Consider the following 27,702-nt stretch of genomic DNA (forward strand, 5'->3'; position numbering starts at 1 on the left):
TTTTATCTTTATGAAATGGTTATTTTTACCCTTAAAAAAAAAACTCATCTTGAGATTCCTGAGTTCAATATCTTACACTGTAACAATGTGAGGCTAACATATATCTTACACTCTAACAATGTGAAGCCAGCATATAATTCTAATAAAATTTTTTTGACAAATGAAACAACATATGCACCTCATTTTTAAAAAAATGCATTTTAAATATGGCCTCCTTAATTTTTTTAAAAACTTTCATTCAACAAACTTATTATGCATCTTCTACATGCCAGGCACTGAGGACGACATCGCAGTAAGCAGAAGAGCCAGGAACTCTGTCCTCAGAGAGCCTCACCTAACATGGGAGGCAGTGCTAGTCACACAACATGGGTAAGTACAAAAGTGAGTGCTAGGAAAGAAAACAAAAATACAGGGTGTATGATGAGATTAACTGAGATGGTGGGGCAGGTGTGAAAGAAGAAGTAACATTTCAGCCGAGACCAAATGAATGACTGGATTTAGTAGATAAAGAGTGAGGGGAAGAGAGTTCAAAGAGAGAGTATAGCCCTAGTAACTCTCTGGGGTAGGAGAGAGCTTTGTTACAATGAAAAACTCACAGTCACATGAGAAGAAGGGGGATGTTCATTTTTAATAAACCATACACAATTTATCAGTTGTGTTGAGGTATAATTTACTTATAATAAAATGCATCAATTTTAAGTGTACAGTCCAGAGTATGACAAATTTATAAACACGAGCAAATTGAGATATAGACAAATTCTTTCACCCCTCAAAATTCCCTGTGCCACTTTGCAGTCAATCCCTCACCCCACCCAAGCACTGATCTATCTTGTCACTATAGATTTACTTTTTCTACATTTCATATAAATGGAGTCATATAGTATGTATTCTCTTATGTCTGGTTTCTTTCACTTGGTTTGTTTCTGAGATTCATCCATTTTTTACATGTGGCAGCTCATTGCTTTTTACTGATGAACAGTATTCCACTACAATTTGTATGCTCATGGACATTTGGTTGTTTCCAGGATTTGGCTATGAACCTTCATGACAAGTCTTTGTATGAATATATGTTTTAATTTATCTTAGGTAAATATCTAGGAGTAGAATTGGCAAGTGTTTATGTTTAACTTTGCACCACTATACTCCCACCAGCAATATATGGGAGTTCCAATTGCTCCACCTCTTCCCTCACACTTGGTTTGTTAGTATTCTAAATTTTAACCCTTCTGTGGGGGGCATAGTGATATGTCATGATGGTCTTAAATTTGCATTTCTCTGAGGGCTACTGTTACAGAGCATCATTCCCGGTGCTTATTGGCCATTCCTAGGTAAGTATTCTTTTGTAAAGTATCTGTTCAATCTTCCCAATTTGGTTTGAATTGTCTCATTAGCTTGCAAGTTTTAAAAAATATATTCTGGAAAATAGCCCATGGTCAAATTTGTGTCTTATAAATATTTTCTCCTAGTCTGTGGGCTTCCCTTTTAAATGCCTTTCAGAGGGCAGAAATTTCACATTTTAATGTGGTCCAATTCATTAGTTTTTTCTTTTGAGGTCTGTTTTGCTGTGTCCCATCAAAAAATCTTTGCTTATGATAAAAGAACAAAGATTTTCTCCTTCATCTTCTTCAGAATTTTACAGTTCTAGGCTGTAACATTTAGGTCTATGATGTGAGGTAAAGCTTGAAGTTCATTTTTGTGCATGTGGATATCCAACTGCACCAGCACTATCTGTTGAAAATGTACAAACTCTCCCCTCTGGTCCCTTTTTGAAAGTCAATCAGTTATATATGTATACTATTTCTGGATTCTCTTAGTTTCACCATAAAAATTTTATACTTCATGAGTCATCGATTGTGTTACATTCTTTTTAAAACAACACTTTAGAAATTTAAAAATATTCTTAGCTCACGGCTGTACAAGAACAGGGTGCGTGCTGTGATCTGCCAGACTCCGCTCTTACGTCTTCGTCTATGCCAATACTTGTGATCCTGATTACTACAGTTTTTGAGTTAAATCAAGAAATCAGATAAAAGTCTCCCAACTTTGTTCCTTTTCTTTTACTTTCAACATTGTTATAGCTATTCTACATTCCTTGCATTTTCACATAAATTTTAAACCAGCTTGTGAATTTCTATTAAAAAATATTAGGATCTTGAATGAGACTGCACTGAATCTACAGAAAAATTGAGGGAGAATTATCTTCTTAACAATACCATTAAAAATAACACCCAATAGAATGATTAAAATTTATAAAAATCATAAGCCAAGTGAGAGGGAAGAGGTGGAGCAATTGGAACTCCCATATATTGCAGGTGATAGTATAGTGGTTTAAAGTTAAGCATAAACACTTTCCAATTCTACTCCTAGATATTTACCCAAGCGAAATCAAAGCATATATCTAATATATTTTATCTCCCCCAAAATAACTGGGGGAGAACTATCTTCTGATACATGAACAGTATATAATTCATTCCATTTTTAAAGTTCTTTAATTTCTCACAACAAAGTTTTCTAGTTTTCAGTGTACAAGTCTTGTACCTAGTTAAATTTATCCCATGGTTAATAGTCTTAATTTAATTTCCACTTTTCTTGTTAGTAGACAGAAACGTATTTTTGGTGTCCTTGATAAACTCATCTATTACTTCTAGCAATTTTTCTTATAGAATTGTTAGGAAATTCTGTTTATATCACCATGCTACCTCCAAATCAAGACTGTTTTTGCCTCTTCTTTTAATCTGTATGCCTTTCACATCATTTACATCATTTTCTTGCTTTACTCACTGAAAGGAATTCCAATACAATGTTGAACAGAAGTGATAAGGGTTGAAATCCTTGCCTTGTTCCCATTAAGTATCATGTTTGCTAGAAGTTTTTTTCTTTATAGATGTCTTATCAGGATAAGGAAATTCCCCTTTATTCTTTGCTTTCTGAGAGGTTTAATATAAATGGGTACTGAAATTTGTCAAATGCTTTTTCTGCAATTATTGAGAGGATCATATCGTTTTTCTCTGCTGATATGGTCAATGACACTAACTGATTTTCTAATATTAAACCAACACTACATTCCTGGGATAAGCCCCACCTGGATAGAATCAATTGCCCTTTCTATACATTCCTAGATTAGACGTTGCTTCAGTTTGTGATATATCAGAACTACAATGACTTTTAAAAAAGGGAATGTGATAAGTTACAAATTACAGTTCTAAGCCTATAAAAATGTCCAAGGTTCTGGCTTGCTTAACATCTTATGGCGACATCTGCTTGGCTCCACGCATCTCCAAACACAGTCTCTGTTCTCCAAGTGTTGGCAGCTGGGTCAGCTCTCACTCTGTCAGCTCTACTCTCTCCAAAATGTTTCCTCTTTTAAAGGACTCCAGTAAACTAATCAAGACACACCTGGAATGAGTGGAGTTGTCTCCATCTAATCAAAAAGTCACACCCACAATTGGGGGGGGGGGGGTGCCACATCTTGTGGAGATAATTAAAGTTTCAGGAATCAGGATGAAAAGAAATGGCTGTCCCTTAACATTGGATCAGTATTAAAACAGAATACTTTCAAACCAGCATAGACGTAAATACTTCATTAAGGAATTCTGTATCTACATTTATGAGATATCCTTATCTGTAGTTCTCTTATTTTGTAATGTCTTTATTTGGTTTTGGTATCAGGGTAATGTTAGCCTCAAAAATGAAGTGGAAAGTTTCCTTTCTCTTTCAGAAAAAGTCTGTATATGATTAGTATTATTTCTTTCTTAAATGTTTGGTGCAGTTCATCACTGAAGCTATATGGGCCTAGAGTTTTCTCTGTGGTTTTTTAAATTAAGAATTTAATGCCTTTTATAGACATAAGAGTATTCAGGTTTTCTAATTATAAAGTCTGGTTTAATAATTTGTATTTCAAGAAATTTGTACATTCCATCTAAGTTGAATAAGTTATTGGCATAAAGTTGTTCATTAAATTCCCTTATTATTCTTTGATGTCTAAAGGATGTGCATTAATGATCTCTCTTTTCAGAATGATATTGGTAATCTGTCTTCCTTTTCTTCATTAGTGAAACTCAAGTTTTATCCATTTTATTATCTTAAAAATACAACTTTTGCAAATAATTATTTTATCTACTATTTGTTCATTTCCTATTTTATTGATTTCTGCACTGACGTTTAGTCTTTTCTTCCTTCTACTTATTTTCTGGAATTAATTTGCTTTTCTAACTTGTTCAGGTGGCAACAAAGATAATTGGTGTTAGACAGTGTTTATCTTCTAATAAAAATGTTAAAGCTATAAATTTCCCTCTTCAGCTGCATTCTGCAAATTTTGCTAAGGTTTGTTTTCATTTCCACTTAGTTCACAATACTTCCTAATTTCCCTTGGAATATTTTTTTCTTCAATCTCTGAGTTACTTAAAATTATGTTGGCTAATTCCCAAATATCTGAGGATTTTCCAGATAGAAAAACAACAGAAAATATTTTCTGTTACTAGCCATTATTTTAAATTAGTTGAGATTGATTTGATGGCCCTGTAAATTATCTATTTTGGTACTATGTCTATGTCCTTACTGATTTTCTACTTGGTCTATTAATTAGTGAGAGAGAAGTGTTAAAATCCCCAATTAAAACATTGGATTTGTTTATTTCTCCATTTGCTTCTGCATACATATTTAGGATTATGTCTTTCTGATGAACTGATCCCTTTATCATTATCTCTCTTTATCCATAGTAACATTCCTTGTTTTGAACTCAATCTAGTCTGACATTAATATTGCCATTGCAGTTTTCGTATGCTCGATAGTGGCAAGGTATGAATTTTTTCCATGTTTTACAATTTAAGAATTTATGTCTTTATATTTAAAGTGGATTTCTTGTAGACAGCATATAGTTGGGTCTTTTTTACTCAGTTTGACAATCTTTGTCTTTTAATTAGAACATTTAGACTATTTATTATGCAATTACCAATACGATTTGGTTTAAATTTACTAAATAGCTATTTGATTTGGCTGTTCTTTGTTCCTTTCTGTCTTTTTTTTATTTTGCCTTCTTCTGGAAGAATTGAATATAATTTTACATTTTCATTTCATCTTTATTATTGCCTTATTAATTAAACCTCTATTTTATTTTATTTATTTATTTATTCATTTATTTGCATAGGCAGGCACAGGGAATAGAATCCAGGTCTCCAACATGGCACGTGAGAACTCAGCCTGCTGAGCCACCATGGCCCACTCTAACCCTCTTTGTTTTTTAACAGTTACTCTATAGTTTACAATATGCACTTCTAACTTATCTTATCCCACTCTATCTCCAAATATTACTCTACTACCTATGTATTTCTCTTTGCCCTCAACTTTTTTGCATGTGAATTTTGCCATATTTTACTTCTACATATGCTACACATTCCATAATATATTTTATTATTTTTGCTTTAAATAGTCAATTATTTTTTAAAGACATTTTAAAATGAGAATAAAGTCAATATTTTACCAAATAGTCACCATTTTTGGTACTTTGCATTCATTTTTGTGATCCAAAGTTCCATCTGGAGATATTTTCCCTCCACCTTAAGAACTTCTTCTAATGTTTCTTATAGCACAAACCTGCTGATGAAACTCTCAGATTCTAACCCCCTCCCCCAAATAGACTTTATTTTACCTCCCAATTCTGAAGCATTTTTTTTTTTAATTGCATATAGCATTCTAGGTTTTCTAGCATTTCTAGCAATTTCCCCACCCTCTCCAATCACAATGAAGATATCATTCCTTTGTCTTCTGTTTTGCACAGTCTCTGTCAAGTCATCCTTGGTCATTCTGGTTTCTTTTCTTAACCCCTTGAATATTACTGTCTTTTTTCTCTGACTGCTTTTAATATCTTCTCACTGTCACTGCTTTCTCTTATTATCAAGACTTGTTATTGTTTTCTATTTCTATATTTAAGGAAATAGTCTTTATCTTTCTTGGGGTTCACTGAGCTTCTTCGGCCCATGGATTTCTAGTTTTTGTCAAATTTGAAAAATTGCAACCACTATTTCCTTAAATATTTGTTGTATCCTTCCACTCCTACCACATTCTTTCCTGGAATACCAATTACATTTAAGGTAGAAAATCTGTTATTATCTCCATTACTTATTAAAAAGCGCTTCAGTTTTGATAGTTTTCACTTCTCTGTCTTCAATTTTACTGATCTTGTTTTTTGGGAAAGATCTACTTTTCTGTTGTCATCAAGGAATTTTTCTTATTTTATTTTAGATACTATATTTAAAAAAAACCTCTTACGTTCCATTAATTAAAAAAATAAAATCTTCAGTCGCAAAACATAGCACAGTAACCTGCAGCAGACTCCAGTGGACCCCTCGAAAGATTTATAAAGCTGTTTCTTTGTATAGCTACCCCCTCTCTGGTATATTACCTTGCCATATTCCAACCCCATCGGGCTCCTGAATTGTAATCCCTGTCTTCTTGATTCAATGAGAGCACTGCGTTCTGCTCAGGATATTTCACATTGCACCAAAGTCTGCGGGAAATATCTCCAGAAAGAAAGCCAGGTGCTCATAGGACTCATCTAGTTTGTCTCCCTTCTCACAGGGGTCATCATCCTGCACTGCCTGATGTCCAGTGTTTGAAAACAATTGTTTTAAACATTCTGTCTAGTTTTCTAGTTGTTTAGGTAGGGAAGGTAAGTCCATTCCCATGTACTTCATCATTGTTGGTATCAAGAGTCCTAAAAAACCGTATTTTAAAAAGCCCTATCAATTCCATTTATATAGTTGGTAGGAGACTAAGATTTTCAATTTTTTTTTCTTTTTAAGATTTTCAATTTTTAAGGTCAATGAATAAGGAACTAATTTTTACTGAGTATTCACTATATATCAAGTACTACAAATTTGGTAACTATTTTATATACATTGTCTCATTTAATCCTTAAAACAACCATATGAATTAGGTATTCTTTCTTTACAGATCAAGAACTGAGGCTCATAAAAACTAAGTAACTCACTTACGATGTAGATAATAAAGAGCAGAGCTAGTTTGTCAAATCCAAGTTTCACTTCAAAACTTCAATCTTTCAAATGTAAAACGGACAGAATTGAGGAGGTCTGAAACCTTTCAAATTTCACCAGAGATATAACTTTCAAAAACCCTCAAAATACTTTAAGTGTGATAGAATGGTAGCCCATGATAAACTCTGGGACCTGTCCTGTAACTACTTTTTTGAAGAGTGCTGAGAAAATAATTACGTTTTTCTTTCTTTGTTTTGTATATATGCTCTATTATATAATAAAAAAAAGTTAAAAAAATAATCTAAGTATTTATAGGGTCTATGAAAAAAACCACAGATGAATTAGCAGCAATATGAGACTGTTTCCCCTGAATTGAAAACAAAACAAAACAAAACAAAACTTGTTACCAGATTAATAGTCACAGTGGGTTTAAAGTTGAATTTCATGACTTACAGTTTCATAATCTCCAAATTATGGTAATGTGACAACTCAAATTTTCATGAATTTATTAACACTAACTCAAACAAGGATTTTGCAAATCCTAAAGGCTTGATTTCAGTGTAAATTACTCTAAGCCCTTCCCAAAATTGGTAAAAAAAAAAAAAATAATAATAAGAAATATATAAGGTATTGGCAAGAATGTGGAATAATAAACAATACACTACTACTGGCAGGCATGTATGTTTGTACAATCACTCTGGAGAACAACTGGGCTATATCTAGATAGTAATCCCAATTTTTGAACTCCCTATACCCAAAGTCTTTGTCATGGGGCTTTCTTCTGCCTTGTAGGATGTTTAATACATCCCTGGGCTCTTCTCACCAAATCTCAGTAGTAGCTCCTCATCGGGGACAAAAGTGTCTCCTGGCATTGCTAAATGTCCCCTGGGGGGTAAAATCACCATTGACTTAAATGAAATAGACAAGTTGCCAGAAAGACAGAAATTACCAAAACTGATTCAAGGAGAAATAAAAAATTTGAATAGACTCATAACAAATAAATTACATAATTAAAATTCTTCCCTCAAAGTAAAACTCAGAGGCCTTGACCAGTGGCCTCACTGGTGAATTCTACCAAAAATTTAAAGAAGAAATAACATCAATCCTTTATAAACTCTTCTAGAAAAATAGAGGAGAGAACACTTCCCAATTTACTATATGAGACCAATATTATCCTGGTATTAGATTAGAAACATCATGAAAAAAGAAAACCACTGACCAATATCCCTCACAAAAATAGAAAGAAATATCTTCAACAAAATATTAGCAAACAAAATTCAACAACCTATAGAAAGGGTTATGATTAATGCTGGTTTAACAACTGAAAAGCAATTACTATAATACATCATATTTGAATAATGAAGATCTTGATAGATGAAGAAAAAGGATCTAAAAAAAGCCAACATCTATTTACGAAAAGTACTTGCTCATCAAACTAAGAATAGAAAGGAATGTCCTCAACCTGATAAAGGGCATCTACAAAAAACCTACAATTACTATCACTCTTAACAGTAAAAGACTGAATACTTTCCCTCTAAGACCAGGACCAGGTAAGTCTGCTCCCATCATTCAACACTGTACAGGAGATTGCAGCCAGTGATGAAAAATAATTAAAAAGCATCCAGATTAGAAAGGTAGAAGTAAAACTGTTTTATTCTTACATAAAATGATCCTGCATGTTGAAAATCTTATGGAATACACACACACATGCACAAAATTAGAATAAATAAGTTCAGCAAAATTAAAGGATACAAGATCAATTTTTAAAAATCAACTGTACTTCTATATACTAGCAATGAAGAATTTGAAACAGATATGAAGAAAACAATTCCATTCAGAATAACATCAAAAAGAACTAAATACTTAAGAATAAATTTAACAAAAGAAGTGCAAGACTTGACACTAAAAACCACAAAACATTTCTGAGAGAAATTAAAGATTGAAATAAATGGAGATTCTATGTTCTTTGGATTGGAAGACTCAATCAATTCCTATCAAAATCCCAGCAGGCTATTTAAAAAGGATTACTCGACAACCTGATTCTAAAATTTATATGGAAATGCAAACTACAAAAGCCAAAATAATTTTGAAAGAAGAACATAGTTGGAGGACTTATGTGCTGTGATTTCAAAATGTACCATGAAGCTGTAGTAGCCAAGATGCAGAACTGGCATTAAGATCAGACAGACATATAGATCAAAGGAACAAAATTCAAAGACCATAAATAACTTATTATATTCATGGTAAACTGATTTTTGACCGAGTGCCAAGACAATTTGATGGAGAAAGGATAGTTTTTTCAATAACTGGTGCTGGGTCAACTGGTTAGCCACATGCAAAATGATGAATTCAGACCTCACACCACACACAAATATTAACTTAAAATGGGCCCCATACATAAAAGTGAGAGCTAAAACTATAAACCTTTTAGAATACAGGAGAAAACCTTTGTGACCTTGAGTATGGCAAAGATATCTAGATATAAATCAAAAGCAAAATTCATAAAAAGCATTTTTCTTTTTTTGATAAGTTGGACTGCACCAAAAATGAAAAATTTTGAGTTAAAAAAAAATAACCACCATACAAAAATGAAAAGATAATCCACAAACTGAGAGAAAATATTTGTAAATCATATATCTGATAAAGTGCTATATCTAGAATTACTGTTGTAACTTAGTAAGATAACAACCAAATTAAAAATTGGATGTGGTGGTTTGGGACTATATTTACCCCAGAAAATCATGTTCTTAAATTTAAGAACATGTTAACATTCCTGGGAGTATAAACCTATTCCAATTAGGTTTTCATGAGATTACTTCAGTTAAAGCATGACCCAGGGTGGGTCTTAATCTTCTGAGTAGAGTCTTTTATAAACAGGATGTATACAGAAAGAATCACCCACAGAAGCAAAAAAAACAGTGAAGCTTGGAAGAGAAAGGAAAGGCCAGCAGATGCCGCCTTGTGCCTTGCCACGTTGGAGAGGAATCAAGGATCACAGGCAGCCAGTCTTTGGGAAGAAAGCATTGCCTAAAGATTTATACAGTAAATGTTTATAGTATTATTATTTATAAACACCAAAAAGTGGAAATAATCCAAATGTCCATCAAGTGGTGTATGGAAAAAGAAAAGATGATCTGGACATTTTTCTCAGCCTAAAAACTGTAAACCTGTAAGCTAATAAATTATCACTGTTAAAGCCAAAGCATTTCATATTATCTGCTTTGAACAGCTTAGCAAACTAAAATAATAAGCAAAATACCTGAATAGACATTTTACCAAAGAAAGACAAATGGACAATAAGCACACGAATAGCACATTAGTCATTAATGAAAAACACAAATTATAACCTCAATGAGATACCGCTTCACACCCTTTAGAATGGATACAATAAAAAAGACAGTTAATCATAATTACTGGCAAGATGTGGAGATGCTGCAAGTGTGAAACACTGTTGGGGGGAATGTACCATGATTCAGCCACTGTGGAAAACAGTATGGCACATGGTGGTTTCTTATGATGTTAATAACAAATTTGGCATGACTTGGCAATTCCAATCCTTTACTGCTGCTGAAAACAAGTGAAAATATATGTCCACAAAAAGATTTATACAGCAAATGTTCATAGATTATTTATAAACACCAGGAAGTGGGAATAATCCAAATGTCCATCAAGTGGTGTATGGAAAAACAAAAGATGATACACTCATACAATGGAATACTATTCAGCAATAAAAAGGAACAAACTATTGATGCATACTAAAGCATGGATGAACCTCAAAAATGGTATGCTAAGTAAAAGAAGTCAGATAAAAGACTGCATATTGTATGGTTCCATTTATATAAAATGTCCACAAAAAGTAAGTGTACAGCACAGAAATTATATTAGTGGTTGCCAGGGATTAGAATAGGGTACAAATGCAAATGGGTATGAGGGATCTTTTTGGGGTGATGGAAATATTCTAATATTAGACTGTGGCGACAGCTGTAAAATTATGTTGACTAGAAATCACAGAACTATACACTTTAACTGGGTGGATTTTATGATATGGTATGTAATTTATGTATCTTACTATCTGTTAAATAATAATATTTGTTAAAATCTAATGCTGAGTGCATTGTGAGTTTATAGAATGTTATATTCAGTAGGATGGAATTTATGTAAATGTAAAAAATACAATATACACATATACATATAAATGTAAATATAATATATATACTACAATATGAATTCATGGACTAGATACACACCCAAATCAGATGCTGGTTGAAGAAAACAGAACAGGTCTGAGGAGAACACAGAGAACTTTAACTTAATTTGTAATGTTTCAAACAAAAACACATGACAAAATGTTAACATTTGTCCATTTTGGGTGGTAGGTGCATGAGTTTTCCCTAAATTATTTTTTGTTCTCTTTCATATTTTTGTCAATTAAAAATAAAATAAAACTAAATAAACCCCCAAACCAAAAAGCAAACATAAATGATTACCTAGTTCCTTCATTAATTTTAATTCCTTTATGGCTTTAATTCGAATATCAAACACCACCTAAAATAGAGAAATAAACTAATGACTGTGTATAAGTTGAAAACAATGGGAGGAGACAAAAATGAAGAATGTCAGTGTGCGCATATAAAGATTATCTGGGATATTAATTAGTATTGGTTGCCAATTTGAAAAAAAAAAGTTTTCCATCACCAAAATTAATATCCTCTCTATTAAAACAACGGTGAAAACTTAGAAAAGACCTTAATAGTTAAGTTTTTACTAAATTGATATTGATGGGAACAGAAAGACAGAACATTACAGAAACAATTCTAGCCTGAGAGGCAGAAGGTTGACAAAACACTAAACTTTCTGAGAGCAAACAAAATAAAATGCAGGCAATTCCTTCCATTTCTTCTGTTAAGGATGGTGAATTTGGGGCCAAAACCCATAAATAGTATAAAAACGTACAATAAAAATTCAAGGGCACTATGTATAATTTCTATTTAAATTACTTTAATTTAATGTTTATTTTCTAGAAAATAATTTAATTTAGGCTAATTTCTTCTAGGACATAAAATCATGGAAATTTAGGGGTAAAACTGATGTAAGGGATTTTCTACTCTAACTTTCCCTCAGGAGCCCCATTATGCCAAGGAAGAAACAGACTGATGTGATAAAGGACTTTCCCACAGACTCCCCAATCACAGTCAGGGTAGTAGGTCTCCTGGGCTTTAGTGCATGACCAAACAGCTTCCCCTCTGCTGTACCAACAAATACACATGCACCATAAGAAATTACAACACTTTTATAAAAGAAAACATTTCAATCAGTTTAACTTGTCACAGAAAAAATACACAATAAACTGGGACTATATAAATATAAAAATGTTTCCTGAGATAGTGTTTAAGGAAATTAGTATCATAGTTTCCCAGTGAAAAATTGAAGGAATACCTCTTCAGAGTAGGTGGCTTTATATAGAGCACAACTATGATGTAGAATAACTTAAGATAAACTAAAACAACAACAAAAAGCCATACAGCAACACCAAACAAAAGCAAAACATTCACATACCTGGCTTAAAAATATAAAATACAAACAAACAAAAAAACATGAACATAGGAATTTTTATTTATCAAAACCAGAAAATTCCATGGACTAATTAACAATTACTTTCCACATTCTAATTCTAGACTTTGGAGAAAAAAACAAAGGGACATATTTTTCTTGAAATATGCTAAGGGCTAATACAGGTAAACAAATCATAGCAAAACAGCAATCATAAATGTTCATTTCTTTAAGATTCATAAGTTTATTGAGGCAACTGACTTGAATGACTAAGGTACTGCTTTCTAAACAAAATTATCTTTAAAAATGTCAACCAAACTTTAATTTTATAATCTACTTACTGTGTTAATACTTGCTGATATTTTTACTTGCTTCTCTTCGGATTCTAACTGGCATAAATTTTTAACTTGGAGCCAGTTGATCTCATTCGTACTAGTGATCCATTTCTCTTGTTTGGTCAACAAACTATAGGTAAAAAGACATTTAAAAATGTGTCTTTACAGAGCTCTTTCAAGGATCAGAAAACATGAGAAAACTAGTCTTTTTCTTTAGGCATCACTTTCAAAACTTTCCATGTGTCTCTTCATTTAGCTAATTAACAGTGATCAAGTTCACTGAGTTGTCTTTATATCTTTATGTTATGCAGTTTTCGCTGGTGTCTACATTCTTGACTCCAACTATTCTTTGATTTACAGAAATAATTTGTCGCCACATTTTTCAAAGAGTACTCTTGTAACTGAATAAGCAGTTGTACCTTCTATATTAGTGGTTGTCGACTCTGCCTACATATTGGAAACCCCAGGAGAGCTTTAGAAGAGTACCTCTGCCAGGATTGCACCCTAAAAAATTTGGATTTAGTTTGGTAACAGGACAGCCATGTATAGAAATGCCACACAAAAATGCCACAGCTCAGGGGGTATCATTTACATCATACACATTGTATATTTCTTTTCCCTAAATTTTTTATACAGTTTTATTTTATTTTTATTATACAGTTTTATTTCCCAATACTCCCAATCATGGTCAGGGTAGTAGGTCTTCTAAGCTTTTACTTTCTAGGAGCAGATGGCAGTAGAAGTGACATCTTTCAATAATTGAAAAAAATTTCAATACTACTACTAAGATTTTCCTATTACCTGTTTTACCTATTTTTACTATAACGCGTCTTGAGGAAGGAACGACCTCTTTATAATTTACAAAAAGGTATCAAATTGGTTAGCAGAAACACTCTTTGGGCTAAACATGTTCTCTTCTTTATTTCCGTTATTCTTTCTCTGGGATGCAACTTAAACTAGCTATCTTAAATACAACAACTTTTTAAATACAAAGACATTCTTTACAACTCTATGAAGTCAGTACTAATACTACCTCTATTTTACAGAAAAAGAAACTGAGCAGAGAGAGATGTAGTAACTTGCCCAAAGTGGCACAGTTAGCAAGCAGTAAAGCTCGAAGACCAGCCTGGGCAGGCTGGTGCCAAAATCCTTGCCCTTAACCAGTACACTGAACTGTCCCACAAAGGGACAGAGTTAGGTATTGACATCGATGATTATACAGCCATTAAATATGTGGTTTGTGAACACAGTGGGGACAATCAAGATACAACTACCTATAAAATAATCATTAGGCTTAAAAAGAACAAAACATGCAAAACAAAAGAATTCAATAATTTCAGCTAAGAAAGGGCCACCAAGATGCTAAAAGCAGCAGATGCTGTTTGGTAGAAGGATGTTTTTAGTCTCAGTTCTGTGCTCAATTCTACATTTTCCAAGTCCCAATAAATATATGTTACCTTTTATACAGGTATATATAATAAACTTTATTAAATAAGCAAGGTGGGAAATAAATAGCTGGCAAACACACGTCCAACAGAGTAACAGGGATAAATGTAACCTTAAATGCAGTTCACAAGTACTCTGCTCTCTGTATTATAGACTCTAGAAATAATACCAGAGAGATCCCATAATTTAAGGATACTCACAGAACTCTTAAAGTAAGGAGCTGACTCACTGTTCATAATCTAGTCTTCAATAATGAAAATTCTGGGGTGATAGTACATGACATATTGACTACTGAAATGTACTGTTATAGACATGGACAACGAAGTCAAAGAGGGTAAGCAATTCTAAGCCCCAAATGGATTAAAGGATTCAAGGATTCAAGGGTATAATTCCCAAGCTCCATTTGGGCAGCTGGGAGGATCTCAAGTCATAAAAAGGATTATAAAGGAAAAACTGGAATTCCTTAAGGAAATCTTTTAACAAACTATTCATGCACAAGTTAGCTATCCTCTTAACACCCTCCATATGAAAAAAATCTCGGGAATTTTCTTTGTGAGTCTCTGCTTCAGTTCTATAATGGGTCCTAATTAGTACTCATTTATAGGATTCTGCTTTTTAGTCAATTAACCTAGATTACATCTAATCTCCAAAACCAGGGGTACCTATATTACTTAATCATCTCATTTAACCAAAAAATCACGTTACATCATTTTTTTCTCCAAATTGCCTAACCTACAATATTCCAATTTATAATATTTAGAATGCAATTTCTAAAATAACAAGAAACATTTAACTTGTATTATTAAAAAGAGTTCTAAGAGATGATACCATAATTAATATAACCTAAACAAAATTCTCCCTCTCCTTTTATGAGTTACCTTTGATCATTAGAATTCTGAATTAAAATCAAGCTTCCATTTTTGAGGCCTTGCTCTCTGAATGTCTTGTTCATGTCTTCCATGGGAATAGCAGTCCAGCCCTTGTCCCCTGAAGATTCAGCATTCTTTATTAAGATGATACCTACAGGGACTGTGAATGCTGTGAATACAGTGCCTACTTTTGCATTAGAGGGAAAGACATACGGACATTCTACTAACTGCTGACACTCTTCTCTTTCACTGCTTGTTGCCAGATAAAGAATATTCAAAAGCAGAGGTTCACAGTCAATACCAGTTTGAATCTGGACTCCGCCAACCTACAAAAATACATCAAGACAACTATTAGCATGGTTTATATTTGCCAAAATTAGGTCAACATAATGACTACTCTGGTAGAACAGTTCTCTTTTTTTCTTTTCAAATAAAATAAAATTTTCAAAAATGTCTGTTAAGTACCAAAAGAACAACTTTAGATATTCCTTTTGAAATTTCATTTATCCATCTTTAATTTTTTTCCATTTCTACTGCCACTAGGAGTTAGATCTCTATACACCTGAGTTACTGATGTGCTCTCCTGAGCTATCGTCCTACAAACTCTCCTTCTCACTTCCTAAAAACGACACTTCTATCAAATTATTCTCCTGCACAAAGCAGTGTTAAAAATCCCCACTGCCCACAAGATAAAACCCGAATTTCTCAGACTACATCAAAGGCTCTAAATCTACTTATATCCCGTTTTCAAGCTTACCTCCCAAGTACATACCAAGTCAACTAATTATATGAGCCAAGTGCATATGCCATAGTCATTACCACATATTTCATGTAATATTCCTTTCAGAGGTTCTGTTCAAATTTCTACCCTATTCAAATGCCCCAGGTCAACATTCTACACAAAACAGTTTTTCTTCTAAAACTGTTACAGTACTACTGTATACCAATCTTTTCTGTCAAGTACTATTCTCAAATAATATCTATGTTTGTCTGGCTGGTCCATCTTAATGTTAAGTTACTTAAGAGCAGGACTCCATCTTCTCTATGTACCTGGCCTAATGTAATGTTTAACAGGTGCTGAATAATTTCAGCTGACTATATTTCTGGCACAGTGCGATACCACCCTCTGCCTACTAGTTCTATACATGTTTGGGAAATCTCTCAATATAGCAAGCAATGTGCTAAGTGCCAGGCATAATATAGAATCTTATAGATCACCTCTGCCTTTAAAAAGCTCATGTTGAAATCTAATAAGGTTCAAATATGCAAAAAATTACATGATAAATGTGAGTAGACGTAATTTCCAAGTACCTAGACAGCTAAACGAAAAAGCTGCTTGTTCTACGTGTGGGAATTAGAGCATTTCAAAGAGAAGGAAACTTTCAAGTAGGACTTTAAGGATGACAGGGTTAACGAGAGAGGGCAGTAGCACTGCAGACAGAGATAGGAAGAAATGATGCATTTCAGAAATGGTAACTCTTAGGTTCTTTACAAACCATCTTATTTCCCACTACTTTTTGCTAATCACCCTATGCTTTAGTCATAACTGCCTATACTTGGTTTTCAAAATATACCACATCTTCTTATGTTACTCTCTTTCAATCCAAACATTTACTGAGTGATTTTAAGTGAAGTACTGAACAAGGTGCTTAGGCATATTAAGAAGACTAAAACACTGTACATATCCCTTACAAAAACTCACAGTTCACTAAGGGAGACAAACAAGTAAATAGACACATCAGGGTAAACAGTATCCTGACAAGAGACTTGCAGAGTGATGAGGTCTCAAGGAAGAAAGCGCATCTAATCTTGACTTCCCAGAAGAGGTAATTTTACAATGGGTACTGAAAAAATCAGATTTAGCCAACCTGAAGTGGGGAAAGAGGGAGTAAAATGTGGGGAACACAGAGAAGTGGGTGGGTGAAGGAAGGACAGTCCAAGACGCAAGAACAGAATGCTGTAAGAGCCAAGGGAGAGAGAGCACATAGCATCTTCTGGGAACTGCAAAGAGACTGGCATGACTGGAGTGCAGTATGCAAAGAAAGGAAAGAAATAAGTTAAGTGTGAAGAGGTAATAAAGGTCAGCTCTTAAAGGATCATGTCAAGGAAGTCAGATCTTTTTGCTTGAGACTAGGAGAAGATGGTGGCATTTCGGGCAAGCTTGTGACAGAATCAGATTATGCCTTTTATTTTTATTTTGTGAATGTTTATTAAGAAATACTATAATGACATGGAGAAGTAAGTGAGTTAATCTACTTAGGAAAGACGACTGAACTAAGCCAAAGCAGTAGAGTTAAAAAGAGGCACATGGATTTGACAAATCAAGACAGAGAAGTGACCACTCTTAATGACTACTGAGGTGAGGGACAAGTGAAAGTCAAAGATGATTCCCAGGAATAGGGCCTTGGACAACTGGATGATGACAAATGTTCAGAGAAAAGGAAGAGGTACACGCTTTTATTTCCTTGTTAATTTTTGGGAGGAGGAGTGGGCTGAGTAGATAGAGGTTGATAATTAAATCACTTGTGGACTCATCTCACTTGAGATGCCTGTGGAATAACCTGCTGGAAATATCCAATAAGCAGTAAAATACACTTTTTTTTGGAGAGAAATTAGGAGTGAAAATAGAAATTTACAAATTATCAGTGGTGGTAATGAAGCCCTGGAAATATCTGAGTTAGCTCAAGGTTAGTTCACAGAATAAGGGAGATACTCCTGGCCCCTGACTTAGAAAAATCACTCTCCTCCTCCAATTCACCTCCATTCCCCAACTCAGTGCAGTTAGTCACTCTTTTTTAATTCCCACAGGCATTAGGCATATAACCCCATTATGGCACTTATATTATAATGTATGCATACTACCAATGCCTGAAGGACCTCGACTGATTTACTCAACCTTTGTATCTGGTATCTAAACACACAAGCCAAGCATAATGTAGGCACTCAATAAATATTTCTTTAACATACAACTAATACTGACTACACCTAAAATTTATTGAAAATTTTTGCAGTTTTCTATTATCTAATTGCCTTCACATATCCTGAATAAAATTTTACTAAAACGACTAAAAAAAAAATTATCATGAACATTTCTTCAATATTTTTTACCTCCACCCCATTCCATACAAAGATGTCTTCTCCATCAGCAATTTCAATTTCACACAATGTCAGTTCATCTCCTAGAAAGATGAGATTACCAAGTTAAACCATTCTTCATATTCATCAAAAACAATTTAACTAAAGAAAGAGCTGAGACACGCAGATTTTTGATACGTGATAAAAGTTAATATTACTTTTTACTTTTATTTTTAGCTTTATTTCCTCCAATTACACTCTTTAGGAATTCTTTTTCCTTTTACGTAAGTATTTTTCCACGTTATTACCTCGTTTTTGTGAGGATGATGGCAGAAAATAAGAGTTAATATAAAGGTCAATCAAGATGAAAAGTTTTGGTAATGGATGGTGGTGATGGTAGCCAACACCATAAAGGTAACTAATACCATTAACTTGTACACTTAAAAAAGATTAAAATAGCAAATATTATGCCATTGCTATGTTGCTACAATACAGTTGAAAAAAAAATCAACTATACTTGAGGTAAATAACAGCATGAACAGGAGTAAAGGTTTGAGATTAAAAAGTCTGGTTTTAAACCCTAATTTCACCACTGATTAGTTGTATATCCTTGTGTAAATTACCTAAAGTCTCTAAACTTTGGTTTTTTCATTTATGAAACATGGATAAAATAACTTAGTGAAAATTAAGTGGAAAAATTCACATAAAATGTTCATCTCCTTATCTGGCATAAAGAAGCCTGAAAAAATGTTAGTTACAAAAATGTTAGCGTAATTTTTAGTGTTATTTAAAAGAAGTTAATACTTTTAAACTCTTGAAGTACTATTCTTTGATTTGCTACATAATCTGAAGCTAAATTGGGCAAAAATTCAAGACTTTAAATAAGGTTCAAATACTTTCAAATCATTTTGCTCAAAAATCTGTAGCAATACTAAAATAAAAAGAAAAATTCTAGTCTTTAAGTAAAGAGGTAGCCTTAATTTCAGCAAATTAAAATGTTTCCATATTAGAAAACTTTTACACATTATATAAATTGGATATATAAATTAGATACATAATTTCTTTTTGAAAACCCAATAATGTGATTAATTACATACATAGTTAAGGAAATAATAGGGCAAAAGGCTGGCAAAGAGTAGAAAATCACAAACGAGCACCACAAAAATATAAATCTATAAAATGAGTTGCTGTGTTTTAATATTTCTCTTACTGTCAAGAGTCTGGTAGATATGAAGTCCTGCTGGTACTAGCTTTGCAACACTAAGAACCATGTCTCCTTCCCAAAATTCTAAGAGCTAAAGAAGAATAATGAAAGAAAAGAGAACAATGATAAGTAACATTTATATCACATCTCCAGGTTAAATAATAGCACTATGCCAATTCCCATATACAGGTAACAAAGGGAGCAAGAAATAAACACTTCCATCCCCACCCAACTCCAAAAATTTGGAAATAAGACATCACGTGTTATTAAACTAGAAAAATTCAAAGATGGCTAATCTCAACCATTACTGATTGAAGAATTCTGACATGCACAACCAAAAAGCTTAATGACCAACTAAACAATTCTATTCAATATGAATGAATGCGAAAACCACTTTATTATGCCAGCCTAGCAAAAAGGGCTAAAAGAGAGAAAACCATTTATTTAATCAGCACTGACTCTTAACAAATACAAAAATTCTAGTTACTTAAAAGCAATGTCTCTCATTATAAATACAAGGGGAAATCAAAACAAAGCTAATTATTTTGGTGATACAATTTTTTTGAAAATTCATTTAAGTATTTCTTGGCAAAAAAAACCCACAAAACTCCTTACATTTTCTTTTTTCCTTTTTTTTTTTTTTGCATGGGCAGGCACCGGAAATCGAACCCGGGATCTCTGGCATGGCAGGCGGGAACTCTGCCTGCTGAGCCACCGTGGCCCGCCCACCCCTTACATTTTCTATTTCCTCTTTCTTTGACCAGGGAATAGCATGGTAGACTGCAATGTAGAGGGAAGACTATCAGATCAAGAGGAGGGAGCCCAGGTCTAGAGCACTGGTTCTACCATTAACCAGACATCTGATTTTGGTAAGAACTGGCTCTCTCTAAACCACCATGTCTTCACCTTCAAAATGGAGCTTGCTTTGATCTCACGAGGTTAAAGAACCAAATGACTTACATAAAATCATTATAAGAAAAATAAAGAGCACTATTATTATCATTAAAACACAGTGGGATAAATTATTTGGAGATAATCACAACAAATGTTTCACTATAGACTGGTAAATATTTTCCTTCACTTAGGAATTTATTAATAAATCTTATCCTATGTTAGAAGATAGAAAAATTACTTGTATTTATTAGCAGTTCTTGGTTTTCGGCAACATCTTCAATCTTTATTTTTTCTTCACTTCTTTTCAAAATAATTATTTTATTTTCCAAAAAAGAAATAAGATTATACCCTTCTTCCCCTCAAAATAAAAAGTATCAAGTTTGATATGTTACCTGAAAACTGCTGGCAAGAATTGTAAGTCTTGCCGTGCTGAAAAAAACAAAGGCTTACAAGTAAGGGGAATGTCATCTACAGAAGTGGCAGATGCAACATTTTCCTAAACAGCTTTGAAAAACAAATTGCTGTATCCTAAACAGGACGGACAGGAAAATCCAGTTTGAGATGGACCCTAATACGTAAGAAGAAATAAGGTTAAATTACCTGAAATATTGATTGTCGAAGCTCTCCTAAAGTTTTTCTTTTATCAAAGGTCAAATCCCACACGCTTTCTGGTTGAGAGACTATTGGGTGCAGAGCTCCATTGAAGAAATGATAATGAGTGCTCAGGTGGAGACGCAATTGAAAATTATTGTTTGCAGAATCATATTCCGCCCTTTAAAGAGGCATACAAAATAGAAAAATACTAGCAGATACTGAATATCACATCAAACTAAAAAAGCTTTCATTTATAGTAAAAATAATTGCCTAAGTAATTCGCATCCTTTTTAGTTTCTCAATAAACAGCAGAAATTCAGCTCCAACTGCCACTGTGAATCCCAGGGAAAATCTGTTTTAAAGCAGACTGTACAACGTTACCACATTAATTCCAACAAATAAATACCGGCTCTGAAAATCATCCAATCCTGAGATTATTTTACAGCTCTGAACAAAAATGCTAGAAATCTGTTTATACAATTGTGTGCCAGATTTGCAAATTCTAGTCTCACCCTGATATCCTCTCGACTCCATGGATTCTTCCATAAAATCTTGCTGTTGTTATCACGATCTTTCCAAGTGTAGTTCTCCAGGTTAAATGTCTTCAGCAGTAGCAGCAGCATGCTAGTTGCTGTTCCATGAATCTGCTCAGCTGCCTTGAAGGCTGGTGCCAAACACTGCACTCTGGGCAGAATCTGGCCAAAGTCAAGTTGGAATGGCACTAATACCACCATACAGGTACTCTGTCTGGGTGTGATTCTAGTAATGCGGTCAAAGGCAGCAATAGCTTTTCTAAAAACCACATTAGCTAAGGGTAGCTGATTAAAACCCCTTAGGTTATTTTTAATTTTTTTTTTATTGTGAAGAATAACACATATACAAAAAAGCAATATATTTCAAAGCACACTACAACAATTAGTTATTGAAAGATTTCAGAGTCTGGTATGAATTACAGTTTCACAATTTTAGGCTTTTCCTTCTAGCTGCTTGAAGACACTGGAGACTAAAAGAAATATCAATATAATGATTCAGGAGTCACATTCATTTGTTAAATCCTATCTTATCTTTTATAACTCCACCTTCTGTTTTGACCTTCCCCCTATTCCTTAGGTTCTTTCTATTACTTTAATACCAACTGCTAATCCATACCAATCATGCAAATTATTTTTGTCACTTACAATATTTCGCCCTGAGATATAGTTTATTTTTGTTGATGTTGATATTTCCCTGATTTGCAGTTCAATACACCTATTTTTCCCTTAGCTCCAAATCAGATTAAAATATTGAACAAAGCCCATATTCAGCCAATTGGGTGAAAAAGGAGACCATGGGCATATGCTTAAAAACCTTGCACTTCCCTGACAAATGCCCCAGTGACCCTGCCAGAGAGCAAATAAATAACCAATTTTTCAGAGTTCAAAGCTAGGCACTGTTGAGATCAAGTTTTCACAAACAATTCCTTTAAAAATCCATTACAGTGAACTCTGACAGCTGAAGTTAAGAACACAGGTTATCAGGAGACAGAAATAAGGTAGAGATTGGGCATTTGGTGCTAAGGAATATAGACTATACAACAGGACTGAATGTAAAAATTTCAAAATGGATAGCACAATACTACCTGACTGTAGCACAATAATATAAGTACACTGAATGAAGCTGAATGTGAATATGACTGAGAGAGAAGGGCTGGGGGCACATAAGCAACCAGAAGAAAGGGGATTAAAAAAATGAGACAGTATAAATTAGGAATGTACAAAGTGGACAATATCAGTGATTAAATGTAGAAATAAAAAATGGTTTTTGCATGAGGAAGAAAAAATGAATATCAACATTGCAAGGTGTTAAAAACGGATGGTATAAAGGAAAAAGTACAATCAATGCAAGCTAGGGTCTATAGTCAACAGTAACACTGTAATATGCTTCCACTGAACGTAATAAGGGCATTATGCCAAAACTAAATGTCAACAGGCAGGAGGCATGGGGAAGGGGTATGGATTCTTTGTGGAAGAAAAGGAAATGTCTTCATATAGATTGTGTTGGTGAAGGCATGTCTATTTACTTAGGTTGGACTGTATGATGTGCCAACAAAACTGTTTATGAGGGGTAGCCCCTTGCAAGGCAGTGCAGTGGTTCCATAGGAGGCAAGGGGTAGAGTTGCCGTATGATCCTGAAACCCTGTTGCTCAGTATATACCAGGAAGAACTGAGAGTGGGGACACGAATGGACATTAGTATACTGGTGTTTATGGTGGCACTGATCACGATTCACAATGGACAGAGGTGGCCTAAGGGTACCATGACTGAGGAATGGAAGGGGTAACTGTGGGGTATACATACAATGGACTACCGAGTAGCCACAAGAAGGAATGAAGTTGTGAGGCATGCAACTGGGTGAATGAACCTTGAGGGTAGTATGTTGAATGAAATTTCATAAACAAAAAAACAAATATTTTCATGCCTCACTCATATGGACTAATTATAACATAAAAACTTGGTGAACTGAAGTCAAGAGCATGGATTATCAGACTGGGGCCTATTGTAAAGGGTCCTAGACTGTAAGCTCTGACAGCAGGCACCTATATTCTCGAGTTGTAAATGTTATTTCTAAATTCTGAGATACCGAGCTGTTTGTATATAACCTAGTGGTTTCCTGAAACTTTGGGTATTTATGTGATACTTGAGACTTCTGATGCCATGAAAGTGAATACTACCTCAGACAAGAACTGTTTAAAAAGTTGAAAAAGGGATCAGACTTCAACTAGAGATATGAATGAAATTGATATGGATAGGACTAAGATATACTAGAAGACTAGGTACTGGATGATATCGTGTATATTTTAAAACCTTAACTTCTGGGTGAGACTAAAGGGTGAGATGTTTATTTGGTGCAAAATTTGTATTTCAGGTAGAGCATTTCCTAATTTAACTTTTATGGTCAGTTTAGTTGAACACCTTAAGTATCTTTTTAATTTTTTTTTATTAATTAAAAAAAAAAAACAAACGCAAACATTCTTATGATCATTCCGTTCTACATATATAATCAGTAATTCACAATATCATCACATAGTTGCATATTCATCGTCATGATCATTTCTTGGAACATTTACATTAGTTCAGAAAAAGAAATAAAAGACAACAGAAAAAAATTCATAATACCACACCCCTTACCTCTCTCTTTCATTGGATCATTAGCATTTCAACCTAAATTTATTTTAACATTTATTTCCCCTATCATTTATTTTTATTCCATATGTTTTATTTGTCTGTTGATAAGGTAGATAAAAGGAGCATCAGACACAAGGTTTTCACAATCGCACGGTCACACTGTGAAAGCTATATCATTATACAATCATCTTCAAGAAACATAGTTACTGGAATACAGCTCTACATTTTCAGGCAGTTCCCTCCAACCTCTCCATTACATCTTGACTAACAAGGTGGTATTTATTTAATGTGTAGGAATAACCTCCAGGATAACCTCTCGATTCTGTTTGGAATCTCTCAGTCATAGACACTTTATTTTGTCTCATTTTGCTCTTTCCCCTTTTGATTGAGAAGGTTTTCTCAATCCCTTGATGCTGAGTCTCAGCTCATTCTAGGATTTCTGTTCCATGTTGCCAGGAAGGTACACACCCCTGGGAGTCATGTCAGGGGGAGGGCAGTGAGTTTGCTTGTTGTGTTGACTGGAGAAAGGCCACATCTGAGCAACAAAAGAAGTTCTCTTGGGGGTGACTCTTAGGCCTAATTTTAAGTAGGTTTAGCCTATTTGCGGGATTAAGTTTCATATGAACAAATCCCAAGATTGGAGGCTCGGCCTATTGCTTTGGCTGCCCCACTGTCTGTGAGAATATCAAGAATCCTCCACTTGGGCAAGTTGAATTTTCCCCCTTCTCACCATTCCCCCTAGGGGACTCTGCAAATGCTTCCTTATTTACTGTTCAAATCGCTCTGGGATTTATCTGGGCATCACTCTGGACAAACCTACAAAATCTCATGCCCTATACGAGGTTCCAAGTACTATGGTGTTCGATTAAGCTGTTCACACATAAGTTGTATTAGGAAATGCACTATTCAAAATAAAAATTTTGTACCAAATAAACATTTTTGCTTGTCACACACATACGTTAATGTTTTAAAATATTGATTACCATCTATTTTCAACACACTGCATTACTGACATTTCTTTGCTCTTCCTCACGCAGAAACATTTTTAAATTTGCACATTTAGTCACTATCATAATACATTCTAGGCATTCCTAGATTATACCACCTCAGTCTTTATTGTCTATCTTTTCTTCTGATTTCATACCTTAAGTATCTTGAATAGAGAGTGAGATTTTGTTGGTTTGTCCAGGTTAGTGTGATGCCCTGATAAATCCCAGAGCGATTTGGGCAGTGAATAAAGAACTATTTGCAGGGTCCCCTTGGGGGCATGGGGTAAAGGGGCGAGGTATTCAACTTTCCTATTTGGAGAATTTCTGATATTCTTGCAAGCAGAATATTGATTTGCAACCAAATCAATAGGCTGAGCCCTCAATGGGTTCACTTACGAAACTTACTCCTGCAAAGAACAGGCTAAGCCCTCTTAAAATTATGCCTAAGAGTCATCTTCAGAGAACCTCTTTTGTCACTCAGATGTGGCCTCTCTCTCTAAGCCAACTCAGCATGAGAACTGCCTGCCCTCCTATGTGGGACATGACTCCCAGAGGTGTAAATCTCCCTGGCAACACGGGATAGAAAGCCTAGGATAAGCCAAGACCTGGCATCAAGAAACTGAGAAAGCCTTCTTGACCAAAACAAAAGGCAGAAGAGATAAATGAGACAAAAGAAAGTTTCAGTGGCTGAGAGATTTCAAACAGATTCGAGAGGTTGTCCTGGAGGTTATTCTTATGTATTATATAGATATCCCTTTTTAGTTTATGGTATACTGGAGTGGATAGAGGGAAATACCTGAAGCTGCTGAGTTGTGTTCCAGTAGCCTAGATTCTTGAAGATGACTGTATAAAGATATAAAGTTTAAAATGCAACTGTGTGATTGTGAGAATCTTGTGTCTGATGCTCCTTATATCCAGGGTATGGACAGATGAGTAAAAAATATGGATATAAATAAATAACAAGGGTGAAAAAGGGTATAAAAAAGGGTACAAAATAAATTGGGTAGATGGAAACACTAGTGGTCAGTGAGGGGTGGGGGTAAGGTATACAATATGCATGAGGGTCTTGTTTTTCTGGAGTGATGCAAATGTTCTAAAATATGATCATGGGGATGAATACATAACTATGTGATAATATTGTGAGCCATATAGAAAGTATATGCATGAAGATTTTTATCAATAAAAATAAGTTAAATAAAAACAACAACAAAGAACCACTCACAAAAAAAAATAAGTTGAAAAAGGGATCAGATTTCAATCAGAGATACGAATAAAGCTGATCTGGATAGGACTGGCGTAGATTAGAATACAGAGTAAAGGATGACATCGTCCATATTTTAAAACTTCAACTTCTGTGTGACCAAAGGGAGAGATAAACCAAGCGTGTGTATGGTGCAAAATTTATATTTTGGGTAGTGCATAAATTTATTCAACTACTTTAACTTGTATGTCAGTTTCGTTGAACAACTTAAGTACATGAGATCTTGAATAGGGCATGAGATCTTGTTGGTTTGTCCGGGTTAGTGTGCTGTCCCAACATATATCAGCATAATTTGGGCAGTGAGTAGTCTGGGCAGTGAATAAAGAAGTATTTGCAAAGTCCCTTTGGTGGACTGGGGAGAAAGGAGGAAGTATCCAACTTCCCCATTTCGAGAATTCCTGATATTCTCACTAGTAGTGGGGATAACACATTCAATAGGCTGAGCCCTTGATTGTGAGATTTGTCCTACGAAACTTATTCCTGCAAAGGATAAGCTAAGCCTACTTATAATTATGCCTAAGAGTCACCCCCAGAGTGACTTTTGTTTCTCAAATGTGGCTTCTTTCTTTAAGCCAACTTGGCAGGTGAACTCACTGTCCTCCCCCCTACATGGGATATGACTCCCAGAGGTATAAATCTCCCTGGCAATGTGGGACACAACTCCCAGGATTTGCTGGAACCTGGCATCATGTGACTGAGAAAGCCTTCTTGACCAAAAGGGGGAACAGATAAATGGGACAAAGTTTCAATAGAGGAGAGATTTCCAACAGAGTCAAGAGGTCAACCTGGAGGTTATTCCTACGCATTATATAAATATCCCTTCTTAGTTTATGGTGTATTGCAGTGGCTGGAGGGAAGTACCTGAAACTGTTGAACTGTGTTCCAGTAGCCTTGATTCTTGAAGATGAGTGTATAATGATAAAGCTTTTACAATGTGACTGTGTGATTGTGAAAACCTCCTGTCTGATGCTCCTTTTATCTGGGGTATGGATGAGCAAAAAAATATGGATAATAAATAATAGGGAAAAGCAGTAAAATAAATTAGGTAGACTGAAATACTAGTGGTCAATGAGAGGGAGGATGCATGGACTTTTTACTTCTTTTTCTGGAGTAATGCAAATGTTCTAAAAATAACCATGGAGATGAATAATCAACCATGTGATGATACTGTGAGCCACTGACTGTATACCATGTATAGACTGTACATACATGAAGACTTTTCAATAAAAATATTACAAAAAAAAATCCATTATAGGTTTTTGCCCAAGATTGACACTAAGGTCAATAAGGTTTATAGAATCATATTTTCTTTCTTTTGAAAAACCACCC

The 27,702-nt window shown here is 34.4% G+C and overlaps 1 protein-coding gene across 12 annotated transcripts in view; it reads right to left on the reverse strand.

Moving 5' to 3' along the window:
* The window catches only part of USP40 (ubiquitin specific peptidase 40), a 163,478-nt gene that overhangs the window by 82,512 nt on the left and 53,264 nt on the right, over positions 1-27,702 (reverse strand). For 11 of the 12 annotated variants that reach the window (XR_013173121.1, XM_077155459.1, XM_077155460.1 and 8 more), the window contains 6 exons: positions 20,966-21,137; positions 19,478-19,562; positions 18,301-18,371; positions 15,202-15,518; positions 12,884-13,007; positions 11,480-11,537 (listed from right to left, as the gene is read on the reverse strand). Coding sequence is in view for 11 of the 12 variants with exons in the window: in XM_077155459.1 (XP_077011574.1) it covers positions 11,480-11,537; positions 12,884-13,007; positions 15,202-15,518; positions 18,301-18,371; positions 19,478-19,562; positions 20,966-21,137 (827 nt within the window). In the remaining variant the exon portion in view is untranslated. The remainder of the gene's footprint in view (positions 1-11,479; positions 11,538-12,883; positions 13,008-15,201; positions 15,519-18,300; positions 18,372-19,477; positions 19,563-20,965; positions 21,138-27,702) is intronic. The other variant, XM_077155467.1, reaches the window with a different exon arrangement.

The sequence above is a fragment of the Tamandua tetradactyla genome, chromosome 3 (genome assembly GCF_023851605.1).
Source record: "Tamandua tetradactyla isolate mTamTet1 chromosome 3, mTamTet1.pri, whole genome shotgun sequence".
NCBI classification, from domain to species: domain Eukaryota; kingdom Metazoa; phylum Chordata; class Mammalia; order Pilosa; family Myrmecophagidae; genus Tamandua; species Tamandua tetradactyla.